General features: G+C 38.3%; 1 protein-coding gene across 1 annotated transcript; it reads right to left on the bottom strand.

Annotated features, from left to right (window-relative positions):
• Positions 1 to 4,705: 4,705 nt before the first annotated feature.
• LOC124155211 lies at positions 4,706 to 8,844 on the bottom strand. The gene is made up of 2 exons (XM_046528927.1): positions 7,624 to 8,844; positions 4,706 to 4,765 (listed from the first exon to the last, which is right to left on the bottom strand). Exons 1-2 carry the CDS (start codon positions 8,842 to 8,844, stop codon positions 4,706 to 4,708), a joined length of 1,281 nt encoding a protein of 426 aa, XP_046384883.1.
• Positions 8,845 to 16,371: the final 7,527 nt, after the last annotated feature.

Here is a 16,371-nt window from a genome sequence, read left to right as displayed (position 1 = left end):
TTAACTTCATTTATAAATTAATAAAATGTAAATCTAAATACTTAATTATAAGTATGATCTAATTGAAATAGTATTCTTCCTGGATGTGATATTTTCTCTGTGCATAGCTGTGTTGAAGTTTAAAGTTAGTGACGATGTTTTAGGGAACGATTTTTTTTCGATCTCTTTAGCATCTCTCGATCCCTATCATCGATCTTGGGGGTGATTTATATAATGAAATGAAAAAGCAAATTTGTTTTGAAACTTTTAAGAGCAAATTTTTAAAAATCACTCCCGAAGCAAATCATCTCTAAAGTTTGGATAGATAAATTAGGGTTGAGCTCACCACGGACTAAGCCACAGGTGTGTTAATTTCACTGAAATTCAGAGTAAGGTAACCATTTCCTTTCCCTGTTCCACCGCGCTCCTTTACAATTTTTTACTAGGGATATCCATAGGCTCCAATCGAGTCTTGGACAACTAAGTATGCAGATAATTTACTCATCTCACCATGCACCCATCCTTAATGTTCAATGAAATAGTTTTGTGATTTAAGATCAGAAAAATAATTTTTACTACGATCAACGTAATTTCTCCTCCCATTATATGTATTCCATCGATCTCTTTTGCAAATAGATAATACGATATTTTATTTATTTCATAATTTTTTCTTTGCGCTGTGAGCTATCTCTAATATGAAATTTTTAATGGATAAAATATCAGAAGAAAACTAAGTCCTCCGACTGCGGAGGAACTAAGTCCGCCTTCATTGAATATGAAAATTTAAGGAAAAATTGAACTTTAGCCTAGTAATCGAGAGAGAATTAATTCATAGCCACAAACGGAGTGTAAATTTTAGAGGAAAAACTTCCACTTGTCGTTCATCAATGCGCTAGAGTTGAGGTATTCTTTTACGATGCCCTAAGAGAAACTTCTCCGGGTGATACATTCCCGGCGCGGCAAATCCGAGTGAACTGTATACCGGGATGTGATCGCAGGCGGATTCCCCTCAGGCACTGGAAAAACTAATCGGCAGAGTGAGCACTGTACCGGCAGGATACCCCGGGACCACTGCAGTCCCCTCGACCACGACCGCCCTCCCAACTTATCCATCAGCGCTGAACCTAATCCATTGCTCGCTCAACACGTTTGATAATGCAAATAATCGCTTGTTTTTAATTAAAATATATAGTTGTGATTCTGTATAGAATCTTACAGTTTCCCATTTTTCCTATGCCACAGTATCGATTAGGGTCAGTGAAGTCACGAAATCCATGTAGATATTTTTCAGTAGCTTATTTGCATGAGCTCATATGTAAGCAATGAAAAAGTCATATATTTTAAGGATGAAATTAACCATGCAATAAATCTTTTGGCTTTTAATTGGAAAGTCTCATTATTTTTCTTTCATAGTAATTTAAAATTTTCCCAGCGATAGAACGATTCAGGAACAATAGCCGATAGTGTGTAGAAGTTACCCAAAAAATCGACGGAAAGTACGAATTTTCTCCAACTTTGAAGAGTGGAGATATTTTCCCCCCAGCGAGCAAAAGCGAATCAAAACATAAACAGGAAATTGGAATTACTTGCCTGATTAGGTTCAATGGCATTTATAAATAGCAAACTAAAGTGTTCACAGAGTGATAAAGCCTTGATAATAGTTTAATATGGCGCTGAAAATTAAAAAAAAAAAACTAAAAATATTTCCCCGATATTCATTTTTTTCTTAACCGGAGTGCAAAAGTCCCAATTGAGCCACCGTTCTTTTCATTCTGTTTGAAACATTATGATTCAAAAATTATGAATTATCAATGCAACTTTAAGTTTAGCATTTCACTGATAGTGAATGACTCCGGTCCCTTTTTTATGTAACTTCAACGCATCTCTCTAAATGTCAATCATTGCTTTTATTTACACCTATTTCTCTTCTCGAATTACAAACTCTACTCTTTTTCCCAAACGATTTCCTTTTACTGAACTTATATAGAAATCAATTCATTACTTCCCTTAGTCTACTAAAACTCCATTCATTTCCTCTCCAAGTTAGTTTCAATGAATCCAGCTATAGGCGGGAAGGGTTCTTTTTTTAATATCGAAGCGATGCTTTAGTTCTCTTTTTGCCTCAGGTCTACTTCCACTCCAGTTTTAACCTTGAGCTGCTCTCTTATTCGCTTTTGTGGATAGTCTTTATTGACTTATCTTGATCTCCTCCGCCCACGGCTTCTGAATTCATTTATATCTCCTTCAGTATTAATTAACGAATTTCCGGTCGCTCTAAGTATTCCATTTCACTAACTTCTTCATGGGTATCCAACCGGAATTTTCCGTTCTACATTCGACCCGTTTTCTATTTCCGTTTTCCAAAATCAATCATCATCTCCACCTGTACCTTTCCTTTTATTGTTTTGCTCTTCCTTTTGAGAAAAGTTTAGCTCTGAGTTTGCATGAATATGACTGACTGAAAATTTTTCATGAGTAAGCGATTTTACTTCTTATTACCATCACTTTTATCCTGTTTTCTTTACATATTCAAGTGATAACTGTATTTATTTTTATTTTATGGCCAAAATCAAATCGGCAAAATGTGTTATAGCTATGGCCTACAGTAATTAATGCATGTGGAATGTCATTTATGGAAACGATGTGATCTAATTACCATGTATTTGCAGATTTTTGAGGTTAGCAGGCTTTAGTCAATTTTAAAACGTTATTTTTTTCGGTTTACTCAGCTACTGTAAGCTTGCAAACCACTATATAATCCTCCTCCTAAAGTATGGCATCAAAGTCACTTACTATAATAGGAGGAAATTGCCAATTGGAAGGATCAAATCGACTTTGGAAATGAAAATGAGGCAATGGTTTCGGTAGTTATGAAAGAGGTGCATTAGGTGCGTATTAGCTTTAGTCTACTACTAATTACAAATTGAACTGTCGGAGCCGCAAAATGTTATTTAAAAAGATATTAACTTTAGTTCTATACTTCTGCGTAGAATTTCTTCCTCCCGTCATTAAAGTCAAGATATTTGCATTCAAAACTTTTCATACCTTTAAGTATGAAAGTCTCGGGCAAGTTTTACTTTATGACTTAAGTTTCATTTGAGAGTGTGTAGATTTTTAGCCTTTTTCTCACATTTCTTTGCTCAACGGGTGTAAAAAGACAAAGCCCACTTAGAACTAAAAAGGTGAGCCAAAGAATCAGGAGATGAGTCATTAAAACAGGTGAAAAGGTAGTGATAAAAGAGGACTTATTGGTGCCAATTTGTCTCATTTTCAAAATAAATACTTTTATGCTATTGATTTTCACTCATTTATGGATTTAGTTAAAATAAAACAATCGAAATAGCTTGTGGCCATTTCGAGTGGACTTCTTCATGGCATCGCCTGGAAACATCCTTGCTTTATTCTCTCACGTTTCACTTGGCAGGCCAACTAGCTTTTTCTCCTCTCGGAATGCTAGCTGAGTGAGGGGGGAGAATAAGGAATCTGCGAAGAGATGGATCAAAAGCTTTGTGAGAGGAAGAGAGAGGCCATAGAAGAGGCAGTAGTAGTGCAGTAGAGGGGACGTGCTCGCCGTGAATTGGGTTTATTCTTCGCTTCAATTTGTTCGGCAGGCGGGACGGGAGAGGGGGCTGGCGGGGGGACAGCGGTCGTAGACTCTCACGGCTGTGACCCAGAATGCGAGATGCAGTCGGCGTGACGCGCATCTTCGGATCGTGCAGAAGCCCTATCCACTTCCGTTGGGTATCGCTTTCTCGTAAATAGAGACCCCATGATCGGCCTGCCTGCTTTAAAAGGGGCTGTAGTTTCGGAGTTTTTAAATGCGCAAATAAAACGCTTCGATCGTAGAAGAGGGCGGCACTTTGCTAGATTCCGAAACAGATAATGGAGACACAATGGCAGTAGTTTTTTAATAATGAAGCGATTCCTTACAGAACAAGCTTGAGCTACCAATTTTTTTGTTAAATCTGTGTTTCCCACATGCTTTTTATTGCAAAAACATTTTTTGTTTACTTAGTTAATTTTTAAAATTCATGCTTAGCTTCTCAGTGTCGGCAGAAGCATTTTATGGTATAATTGATGAATAGAAATACTTTAAATATTTTTTGATAGAATGTGTATTTGTACAGTGATTCTGTTTCTGATCCATAAAAATGTTTGTATAACTTATTATACCTTACCGGCAGAGATGAGTGTGCCAGAAAATAGATTTATGATAATAACTGTACATCAGTATGGATTTTGAGATGATGTACCAAGACGCATTGGAAGCATCGTGGCAGTGGAAACAAAACTGTTATTAACTGTGGCATTTAAGGTATTACGTTTTGGGTCTTACTGCTAGACGTAACGTTAGAGGATAATTTTTAAGCTCTTGTAGATACTTGAATACGGCCTTCATTATGCAGTCAACAAATATAATATCTACTTGCATTGTCACCCTACATGCAGTTTCGAAGTTTTGAAGGAATTTATAGAGAAAAAGGGGAACAGTACTGGGTGCTGGCAAGGGAATTCGTCTAGTCAAAGAGGAAAACGGTCCATAACACACATTATCATAATCTGGACTATGTGTTGCACCATAATTGTACGTGTACGCTTTCTGCTAAAATCTGTTGATCCCATTGGCAAGACCGTATGCATCGGCTAGTGTCGGCACGGAGTATGGGAAGCGTTGGGCCGTTGCGCGTATGGACAGCCTACCTGCAAGGTTAATCGGATTTCACCGTTATGGCACTGCCGTGGTGGACGTAATCCTGTTGGTGGACGTGGCAAAGCCAACCATGTTCTAAAATAAGTATCATAGTAACATAATTGGTAGTTTAAAAAAATATGTTGCGCGTGAGTTGTATCATTATCCAGTCTATCGTTAAAATATCAAAACTTGAAAGCGTTTAAGAGCGGTGCTATCTTATCTATGAGGTTTTTTTAATACTTTGTTTCATTCATGCTGGGAAAAAACGTTTTTTTTTTCGCGAAATTTAGATATTTTGTTTTATTGCTTATCCCGATTTTATGAATATTGTGATTGATTACGCTGGACCGCCTAAATTTCTTGTGAAGAATGTATTTTCAGCACAATATAAAAAGGAAATATAGTGATTCTATATTTGCTAGGCTGATACGTTGGCTGTTTATGCTTAGAGAGTTCCTTGGGATAATACGATTTGACTTTCCCGCCTAAAGGAGGTATATATTAAGACCTTGAAAACAGACTTGTGAGTGACTTCGTGATTTGAACATTCAATTGAAGCTATACGCGATTAAGACCACCCAAGCCGCATACCTGGAAGAGCCTAAGAAACAGTTTCAATATGTTGCGGAATGAGTAGAAAGAGTTGGAGATGGGGTACTAGAAAAAAACGAATATATTTTTTTAAGTACGCAGTAATCTTTGGTTAAACTTTCTCAGTATATATCTAGAAAAGAGGTTTGGTAACAATAAGTGATTTGAATATATTGTTTACAGTTGTATAATTATGTAATATTTGCCAAATTTATTAATTAAAATTATTTTTCATTAGAGAACACTAAAATAACTGCTTTGATATTCCTTGCATTTCTTTTGCTGTAATATAGAGAGCTATAGAATAAAAAGAATGTCAAAACGATTAATTTCCAAAATGTAAAGTTTCGTGAGAGAACCTTAAGGCGTCCTTGTTATTTCCAACATGAAATAATTCAGAAGATGGGGAACCCAATATCAAGCAGGGAACAGCTCCTTCAGCACAAATATATGCCGCTGAATATTGATTTGATAGCTTTTTGATTAAATAAATCCTGTAAGAGGAAAGCGTATTTCCAAAATCTAAACACCGAGTGGTTCCATAATTATTCACCAATAAAAAGCTTTTTCTTTAGTATCTTTTTCTTTTATTTTTTTCTCTAAAATTTATTTATTTATTTATTTATTTATTTATTTATTTATTTATTTAGTCCAAAAACAGCACGAGACCAATTACAGAGGACTACAATAACAGGAGAAATAATTAAATAACATTAAGCAACGTAACCAACAAAAACAAAAAAAATTCAACAGTAATTACAAATAATAACAAAGAATAGTCATCAGGTGGGGCGAGGAATAGGGGGAAAATTACGATAGTGATGGTGCAAGTTGGGTGTGGGATGAAAAAAAGGATCAAAATTTGGAACACATTTGGCATATGAGTTAATGGAAGAAGGAAGTCTGAATAGAAAAGAACGTTTAGAAACAGAAAGGCGGGGGGTGAAACAATGAAATAGGTCACTCGACCTCGTCGTGCGCGAAGGAACACGAAGCGGAAAAAAAGAAAGAAGGTCTGATGACCTGTATTTGCCATTGATGATATTTAAAAAGAGTCTCCGGTCATTGAGGATACGGCGATCAGCTAAAGTAGAAATGCCAAGAGAGGATCTAATCTTATTGAGGGAGAAGTTACGAAAAGGCAAGTGGCGGTAGCGGACAACAGAAAGGAAAAAATTCAATGGACGTTCCAGGAGCTTTAATGAAGAAGGTGGGGCCGAAGACCAGATTTGGCTGCAGTATTCTAGGACCGGAGAGACACAGGAAAGGAAGAAGGTGCGTAGAGCAATTAAATCCAACACCTCACTATGGCGATACATCATACCCACCAAAGACATAGCGCGGGTGGAAATGGATTTAATGTGCTCACGAAAGAGCAGCTTAGAGTCAAAAATAACTCCTAAATCCTTCTGAGAGGTGACCGAAGGAATATGATGTCCAGATAATCGGTAATTTATACTCAGGATAGACTTGCGTAGGGTGAATGGTAGAATGGTAGACTTGGCTGGATTAATTTTTAGACTCCAAATCTCAGACCATTGGTCTATGGCATCAAGAGCCTTCTGCAGAGCAAGGCAGTCATTCGGGGAATCAATCTGTTTAAAAATTTTGCAGTCATCTGCGTATAATAATATTTTGCAATTGGTGGAGGAGATAATGTTAACTAGATCATCTATGTATAATGCAAACAGTAAAGGCCCGAGGACACTCCCTTGTGGAACTCCAGATGTAACCGGTGCCATCAAAGAACGCGACCCATTTACTATTGTGTATTGTTGCCGGTTCTGAAGGAAAGAAGATAAGATAGAAAGGAAATTACCATGGACATTATACCGATTCTCTAATTTGAAGAGCAGTAATTGATGGTTAATTTTGTCAAAAGCTTTGGCAAAATCAATGTAGCATACATCCAGCTGTGATGAAGTCTCGAAAGCGTCAATGCAATATTTGTGCAAAATGGACAGATTTGTTACTGTAGATGATCCGGGAAGGAAACCATGCTGTTCGTCAGATATTAAGGGAAGAGAGAAAGACAACAGACGTTGATGAATGATGCGCTCAAAAATAGTCGATATAATTGGCAAAATTGAGATAGGACGGTATGATTCTACAGAAGATTTCTTTCCGGATTTGAAGAGTGGGAAAATGCTGCCAATTTTCCACACTGACGGAAAATATGCCGTTGAAAAACATCTATTAAAAATGATGGATAGGGGTAAAGCCAAGGAAGGGGCTGCATTTTTTAGGAACATTGCGGCCAGCTGATCTGAACCAGTTGCACGGTTAGTTTTAAGGGATGACAGCAATTTTAGACATTCATCGGGAGAAGTGGAAAGTGAGGAGAGAGAGTGGGAACTAACACATTTAATATCAAGAACAGAGGTATCCAAAAGTTGATTAGAGGTGAAGGTGGATGAAAAGAACTTGGAAAAAAGGTCAGCACGCCCAGGACCAACAGCAGTTACATCACCAAAAGACATTTCCATAGGCGTGGAAGCAGAGTTACGCCTGGAGTTGATCATAGACCAGAACCGTTTTGGGTTGGAAACACATTCGGAGGAAATTGAGGCTATATAGTTGGTAAAGTCTAACTTAGTCAGATAATTGGCATGACGCCGAAGGTTCATGAAAGTTTTTAATGTGTTGGGGTTAGGAAAAAGTTTGTACAGGCGCCAAGCACTTAGCTTATTCTTTAAAACAAAAACTGTCTCACTGGTCATCCAAAGTGGGAACTTTCTAGAACGGGGTTTCCGATGCGGAATGCAGTCCTTCAGGACACCTGCCAACCAGTCATAAAACATATCAAGGGCTTCGTCCACAGAGCCTTCTTCCAAGAGGCACCATGGGAGGCAGTTGAGGGTGTCATTAACATGAGCCCAATCCGTTCTTTTCCAGATGGGGGTGGGAGGACGTAGAGAAGGGGGCGGAGTAGACCTTGGTGTAGGGGGTGGCCACCCGCTGGGTTCAAGCGAAATTTCTAGGGACCCGTGGTCGGAGCAGAAATAGTCGCCAGCAGGGCAAACTTTCAACTCGAGCGAGGATAAGACAAGATCCAGGACTGCCAACCCCCTCGTAGGAAACATATTGCATTGCTTAAGGCCCAGGCCATTAATGAAATGATCAACAAAAAACTCCTCAAGGCCAGATAAACTCTTAACATTCACAGGGTAGGACCAGTCAATGCCTAAATTAAAGTCACCTAAGAGCATAACTTCACCCACACTGCGGGCTAGTGACACAGAGTTGAAACACTTTTCCAAAGTTGTAATATCACCAGAAGGTGGTCGATAAAATGTACCAATTAATAGCCTTCTCCCTACAGAAGACGTTGCATTAAAGGGAAAAGTTACTTCGACCCATAAAATCTCGGGGCCTAACTCCAAATCAGGGCGACGTAGCGCCAAGAAACCATTGTCAACACCAAGAAGGACACCACCGCCACGCTTACCGACTCGATCACATCTGAAAATTTGATGAGAAGTGGATATAGATAATTCGCCATTAGAAACATTGTCGCAAAGCCACGTCTCCGTGAGGGATATCACTTGGTGATTTCGTAGTTCATGAAGAAACGAGTCCATTGCCCCAAGCTTGTTTCTCAAACTACGAACATTTTGGTAATATACACTCAACTTCGTTGCACACATTTTAAGTCGAGAAAGGGCGCTAAGAAACTAGCACTTCAATAATTATATAACACACAATTAGACACCAAGCACTAAATTTTTGGGAGGGACTTGAAGGGACAAAGGGAGAACACCGGAAGGGACGAACAACGGTTGCCGTGGAGGAGGCAGGCCAAATCCCGGGAGCGACGAGTCACGTTGACCGAGAGTCATAGGCCCGATTCGGAAGGGTGGGTAAAACAACACCAGAACTAGTATAAAGCACAATAATCCAAAAGTTGCATGATGCACAATTACAAAAAAATAGTTGGAAAAAATTACTAACTGGGGATAATGGAGATAATTTCAATACCTTTTACATGTAATGACATTCCTTCCATTTCTTTATTAGTTCATTAATATAATGCTTCTCCAAGATTTAGGCGTTGGATACCAAAGACAATGAAAGTGATTTTTAGGACGCCACATTCCTCGATGAATCTAATAATTTCACTATAATTATCAATATTTTCTTTAAAAAATTAGTGCTTAGGTGTACGGTATGCATAGATATTTTATTAACATTCTTTTCCACGTAAAAATGAAATTCAATAAAGGAAATTTTTTGTAAAAAACGCTATTTATTCCACGTTTTAAAATGTCCACCTGAAAAAAACGTTATTTTCCCATCACTAGACATGGAAACATTTTTCAAGTCAACAAAAACGAGCGAAGTAAATATAAAACTGCCTCAACGTCATGAATTTTTACAATGTATGGGAAGAAAAAACACAATCCGCGCTAGCAATAAAAACTATAAAAAAATAAAAAGCGAACAAATGGATATTTTATTAGTCTTATAGTCATGTGATAGTGCGAGGGGAAAACAATGTATTAAAGTTGAGTAAGCTTAAGATTCGTTAATTACATCGATGAACATTAGTGATCTAAATAAAATAGGCTTACAGTCGGCGTCAAAATGATGTGCCACTGTACTTTGCATAATTATATCTGGGCTTCAGTGCATGCTATAATAATGAATAATACGTCATTGTAAAAGAAATTTTATTTTTAATTCTGATTTATTTTTTTATGAAAATTTCAAAATTGTAGACACGCTAGTGCAATAAATGCAAAGTGCAATAAAATAACCATAAAATTAACCGTTTTGTCAACTTCATGAACTTTGTAACTCAACCCATAGAAAACTGCTACGTACACAGCGTTCTTCTTCCACAATAAGTTTCAAGCATTAATGAAAATTGATGAAATGGCTTTTGCGTATTTTTAGAACACATATTTTGTTGTAAAATAACGAAAATTTTTAAGCATTATCTAGTCCTACAGTTTACCCCGAAAGAAAAAATAAAATTGATAGAAACACTTACTCATTTATTTTTTATTTTCCCATGATAAGAATATAAATTTGCAAAGCACAGGGGCACATCATTTTGACGCCGAAAGTAGTACTCTTCAGACGAGTGCCTGGAAAATACGGTGCTGAAGTTAAGTTAAGCCACCATACGTCATTAGACCTCAGTAGAAGAGATAGATAGAGAGAGGGGTATCTAATTTCCGATCGCTTAGGCCAAACGGGACGGAGGCGCACAGCAAGTCGAAACTTCACCCACCGCGCGCTCCAGCCCTAATCGACGCCCATCACGTTCCGCCTCCATCAATGCGCAGATCTGTGTGCGTGGGTCGTATTATTCTTTGCGTTTCCCCCATTCTAAAGGGATAAGCGCTTCGCCACCCAGGATAGGGAGCCGGGGGGAGGGAGGAAGAACGGTTGGAGAAGCGTATTAGGAGAACTATTCTCCCTAAGACTACTCTCGTAGCCACCCTTTACCTCAATTAACCCCGAGCGCATCCTCTCTGTCCGTTTGCCTTACCCTCCCTCCCTCGTTCCCCTTCTTTCCCACCTTACCCTGCACCCTCGGCCAACCCTTTCCCTCCCCTGAGCCATTATTCTTCTTTCATGGGACCTTAATCCCTTGCCACCCTCGGTGGCTTTAATTGCCTCCCTCCTTCTCTATCCTCTTTATATATCCCATCCCATTTTTAACCAACAGGGCCGACTGCAGAAACCCTTAAGGCGTCTTTATCCGCTTGGGAGTCTGGAACGAGGAGGTGGGTAAGTAAAACTCCCCTCCTCCTTCTCTCTCTTCTCCTTTAGCCCAACGCGGATTGCCTCCATGCTTATATCTCGCGGTAATCTGCCCGCTAATCTTGCTCGGTGTAGTTTTTCTGTAAGAGCACACAGCGTGATGGTCCCGTAATTGGATTTGACCACGGAGGATGGTGCGTGGTGTGCTAGTACTATAAAGGAGCAAAGGGTTATGTATACTCATAAGGGATCTTAGCTATAAGGTACCGCGATTTCTTGGCAATGGCCTATGGTTCAAATCTCTAGGTTCTTTATGAAGCTTTCGTGAATCCCAGGATAAAATGTCGTCAAGGTAGCCCAGGGAAAAGAATTACCCCTTCAGTCCTGAATGCGTGAAGTTTTCTCGTCTTTGGCTTAGCCTGGGGTAATGGATGATTTCAACTATCAAAACTAATTTTCGAGTTGAATTACTCAAGGAGTGAGGCCACTGACTGCTAAGGCCATTTCTTCATGAATTTGAGGTAATGACTTCGTGAAGCACTCACATCTCTCAAGTTGTTTAATAGATTAGAAAAGTGAACTCCCTGATCCTTGTATGTTGAGAAAAGAACTCGTAGAACCTTCCTGCATTACATCAAATATCAAAATTTGTAATTATTTATTAAGCTTCCCAGCATCAGTATGATTGGAGAGTGTGAATGGTGGAATTGCAGTTGACAATTTGCTCAACGAGCTTCCGCACTGCTGAAATTGCCTCAGATAAGTGGTAAATTTCGGGAGCACATTCGCCAATAAAATTTTCGAGAGGCGGCCATGTCCCCGTTTCAAAGTTGCATTAGGACTGATTTTTCCCTTTTAAGGTCACATAACGGTAAATAGGGATTAAAGTTTTGCGTGATCTCGTTTATACCTGAGTTGTTAATGAATTCCTCAGCGCTTTTGAAATTCAAAATTTTGACTTCGATCGGATAATGTGTATGTTATTTCGAAAGTAGGGTCTTGATGAGAGAATACGCTTTCTTACGCATACCTTCTCCTACAAAAATAATTTTTATTAGGCATCACTATGCTCTTCCTTTTTCATCATAGCGATAGGGGGAAGCCTTGTTATGAAACTGATTCTGTGTGACCAATCATACATTAAAAGACTAACGCTGCGTTTGTTTAGTATCACCATCCCAGTTTAAACCCCCATCATTGCTGAAAAGTGATGTTTACACTCTTTCTTACATATCCCTTTATTTAAGTAGCAGTCTTTGTTATACGAGAACCTTAAAATTTGGCTGCTGTAAGAAGATCTAAATGTAATTTGTTATCGTTCTCAATAAACTGTTTGGATATGGAAATTTTTTAGTGTTTGGCGCCAGAAATATGATTTTTTTCAGATATTCACTTTCTTTCTTTCATATAACCGTTTTTCCGTCATGTTTGAAATGTATTCCAGCGATACTGGTTAATCTATGCTAATATGCACGGTTGAAGAAAGAGATTTTGAACTTTTTTGCAAAGAAATTGCATGTAAAAGAAAATCATTAGAAAAGCAAAGTGATATGTGAAGACGTAAGGGAGAGGATACCGAAGAAATGAGGAATATATGCCCCCAACATTTAAAGAATTGCATGCGCAAATGACCATGGTAATGTTTGGAATGTATGAAAAAACATGCTGAATCCAATTATTGAGTATATCGCATTTGTGTGGATCCCGAGAAGAATTTACCAGCATGCGCATTAGTAGCTTTTGGCCCAATGATCGAAGATCACACCTGTTCTGTAGATTACTAATAATTTTGAGGTATTGATGAGTTATTAATCAGGGCAGATATCCGGGATCGGTGATTAACTCATTATGCAGGCACACATGATCGCACCGAATCAAGGCCGATAATTGCTTGGGAGAGAGGGACTTATTTCGACCGCCACCCTTCGCTTTTGACTTTGTGATGTTTCCCCCACCCCACGCAGCGAAATTCGCTCAGCTCACCGCTTCTCCCCTTTAGCGCTGCTCTCCCCGTGCGTGTCTGCCCAAGGTGAGCGAGGAATTGACAGTTCGAGAGAGAAAACAAATGGAGACAGATACCAGTGGAGCGAGAGACGGCCTGTAGTATCTCGCCGCGTGTGCGTGTGTGGATCGATAACTTCCGCATATCTCTCCCAGTCCCCCGGTGGCGACAAGGGTGCAAATGAGACGCAACCCGACGCGCTGTTGATACGCGGCAATGGTGAAAGGGACACCAACCTATTCCACCCCTTGACTTGACTCCTCATGTTTCTCACAAAGACGATTTTTTTGTATTTTCTGGGGTGAAAAGTATCTCGGTTTCGTGAGTGGAGCGAACTAGAATTTCCGTCCATCTCCTCCTTTTGATATCAAGACACTCTGTCGCCTAATTTTTAGGCAGCGTGAAATTTAAAATGAAGCATTATGCACAGATAATAGTAAAAACAACGAACACTCCATTCGGCCATGGGAAGAAAAACTCTTTGGCAGAGTGTTCATTTCTGGCCATTTCTCTTTCGCGCAGGGTAGATTTGGTGAAATTACATTTTAGACTGCCCCCATCAAATTTTCCTCCAAGGTTTGGATCATTAGACAACACAAATTCTCGGAAACTTACAAAATCAGAACAAAGCTATCTATTTTTAAATATCTTCCTTGACACCCGGCCTTCATAAACGTCATTTGGAATATGGAAGAGAACATGGCCCACATCCCTTTCAGTTAGAATTAATTTCTACCACTGTTTATGTGGAAATATCGAAAAAAATCATATTTTACATACCAGCAGAACATTTTTACTGCCTCGTAAAAGTAAACATTTTCGAGGCTAACCAACATTGGTGGTGCATCCGAAGAATCAGTGAGAATATCTTTCGCCATCGTAAACGTATTTAGTATGTGCAATATGTCTCAATTTAAATGTCTGAAAATTTCCCGGTTAAAAAGACCATAGATATCACATTATTTAATTACCAAATCAGGTTATTTTAAAGTAAAATGAACACTCATGTTCATTAGTAAAAAAAGACGTAGAATGTTTTTGCGTAAAGAAAAATCAGTAGACGTATTGCTTATCGATATTAACGTTCAAGCACAAAAGAGAACGAAATTACAGCATCCGTAAATCACATCTTGATAACCGGAGAAAATTCTTCTTCCGAGGACATAATCCATGATCTCCTAGTACGAGGCAGAAAGAAGAAGGAATAAAATTTGCCAGAGACCCTTTTTAAAGGTTACCTCAGGCGCCATGGGAAATCACGTTTGAGTTCCTGGCCGCGATTTATTTCTTCTTTCGACGTGCTTAAATTTAATCGAGCACTCGAGGTGCTTCAAAATTTTCCCCTCTCCTCTCTTTGCTCTTTTTTTTGCTGCGATTCGGGAAGACGGAAAGAGGACGTGTCGTTATGTGTATCGGATCGACGGGGAAGGATCTCGTACATCTTCCCAGTCTCCCCTTACATACCACGGAAGATGTTTTGCCTCTTTTATCTCGCTCCTGGAGGAAATTCGTGCCCTGAGGAGTCCAAACGAATTCAACTCTTGCTTTAAAATAAAACGGAAAATAGAAAACACCGGCGCCGTCGAATGTACGCCACTCCAGGACATTAACCTAGCGCTTGGTGGGAGAAAAGGAATTGTGATGCCAAAAAAGTCCACAATTCCACTGAACGCCTGGCTTCTTTCCTTATCGCATGTTTTTGGAAAATGGGAGAGAAAACACCAAGAAATAGATCGATAAAACAAATGCAGTTATGGTAGATACAAATGAAACCACCGGAAGTATGTTCATTGCGATGGTTCCTTGTTGAGTACATCGTGGTTTACCGAGAACTTTAGCTGTTAACTTCTGCCTATTGACAAAATCGTTCATGAAATTTCTTATCGTTTCGTTTTATTGCTTTAAATCTAAACTTGTAGCTTGAACGTGATGGAATGGCTCCATATAAGCAATATGGCTCAATATTACCAATGAAAGACACTTCATGACTTCGTTTTTTGCTTACTTTTGGCAAGGTTTGCATTTCACTATTGAAATTAACAAATATCTAAGAAAATATCCTAATTTTTCTAATTAATATGGGTAAATGTTTTTCATCTGGAAAATTTTTATAACTGTTATTTAAGATATTTCCAAGAACGCCGGAAGTTATCTGTTATGGGCTGTTGATATAGTGGTATAACTGGCGTGAATCGCTACGCACAAGAGCTATTGAGGATATAAAAATTCTTATCGCAATATTCGTATTTGATTTCAATTTACATTTATTTTAGTGAAGAATTTCATGCAGCATTTTTTCGATGAAATTCATATGAAAAATGACATTAACAAAAACTTGAAAATCGAGCTTGAAATAAATTGAATCTGCTGAGGATGACGCAAATTCTATTAAAATCAGAGTTTCAATTTGCATGAGGCGGAGAGCACATTCCGTCAAAGGCTGGTATAAGAAAAATTATGGATTCGAACGATTCCGAACACGGAAGTGTGGCTTTCAGAGACGCAGGAAGTTGTTACGGCTATCTAATCGAGAACTAGCGTTGAGCTAGTACAGATATTACAATTTCTCCCAGCTCATCTTGATTTTTTATTCAATAGAGCTCCAAGTGTCCTCTAGTCATAATTTTGAATATCTGACGACATTTTTCGGCTATTTGAGCGGAAGATATTCTCTTATAATCGGTCATTAATTAATTCATGCTATGGTTTGAGATTTCGATGCCACAAAAAACATGCAATTGAAGCCAAAGCCATATATTCAAGGGTGATGAAAGCATGAGAGAAAGTCCCACAAAAGAAAATGTTTAGATAGGCAATGCAATTTCATTCATATTTAGGATTAAGCATAATTTCCATTTAATATAGGGCAACGCATCCTTTTTCTATACCAAATAATAAAAAAAGTTGAATTTCGGTGTTAACTTTGAGAATGAGATTGGCATAAAAAGTATATATTTTGAATTTTACGTTTTATGACAAAAATTATTTTGGAAACTCATTATTTCATGAAATATATTTTTTTCATAAAAATCCTCTCGGGAAAGCCTAAATGTCCTCTTCACTTCAAGTTCGATACTGATATTAGAAATAATATGCAGTACTAATTTTATTGAACTTTAGTTACGCTTCTTTGATTTGAAAATATATGTATATATTCAAGTTATAAGTCCGGTGTATGCAACTGAAATGCATTTTAATTACCAATGCCACTGGTTTTATGAAAACTTAACATTTGAATGACTAATTTAAACCATTACTTAGAGCACATTTTATGGAGTCAGGTTTAGGTGGGTTATTATACTAACAAAGTGCAAACTATGCAAGTAGTTAATTTATTCGTGAAAATGCACATTTTTTCAATGTTGTTTTTCTTAGTGGACAATGATATGAATCA

The sequence above is a fragment of the Ischnura elegans genome, chromosome 3 (genome assembly GCF_921293095.1).
Source record: "Ischnura elegans chromosome 3, ioIscEleg1.1, whole genome shotgun sequence".
NCBI lineage: Eukaryota > Metazoa > Arthropoda > Insecta > Odonata > Coenagrionidae > Ischnura > Ischnura elegans.
This window is presented reverse-complemented; position numbering and strand designations above follow the sequence as displayed.

Excerpts from the sequence above, each read along its gene's own strand:
- LOC124155211 (XM_046528927.1), bottom strand. The coding sequence starts at position 8,844 with ATGGACTCGTTTCTTCATGAACTACGAAATCACCAAGTGATATCCCTC. Across the intron at positions 4,766-7,623 it reads CTGTTCTTGATATTAAATGT|AACATGGTTGGCTTTGCCAC; the intron begins GTTAGTTCCCAC and ends TACTTATTTTAG.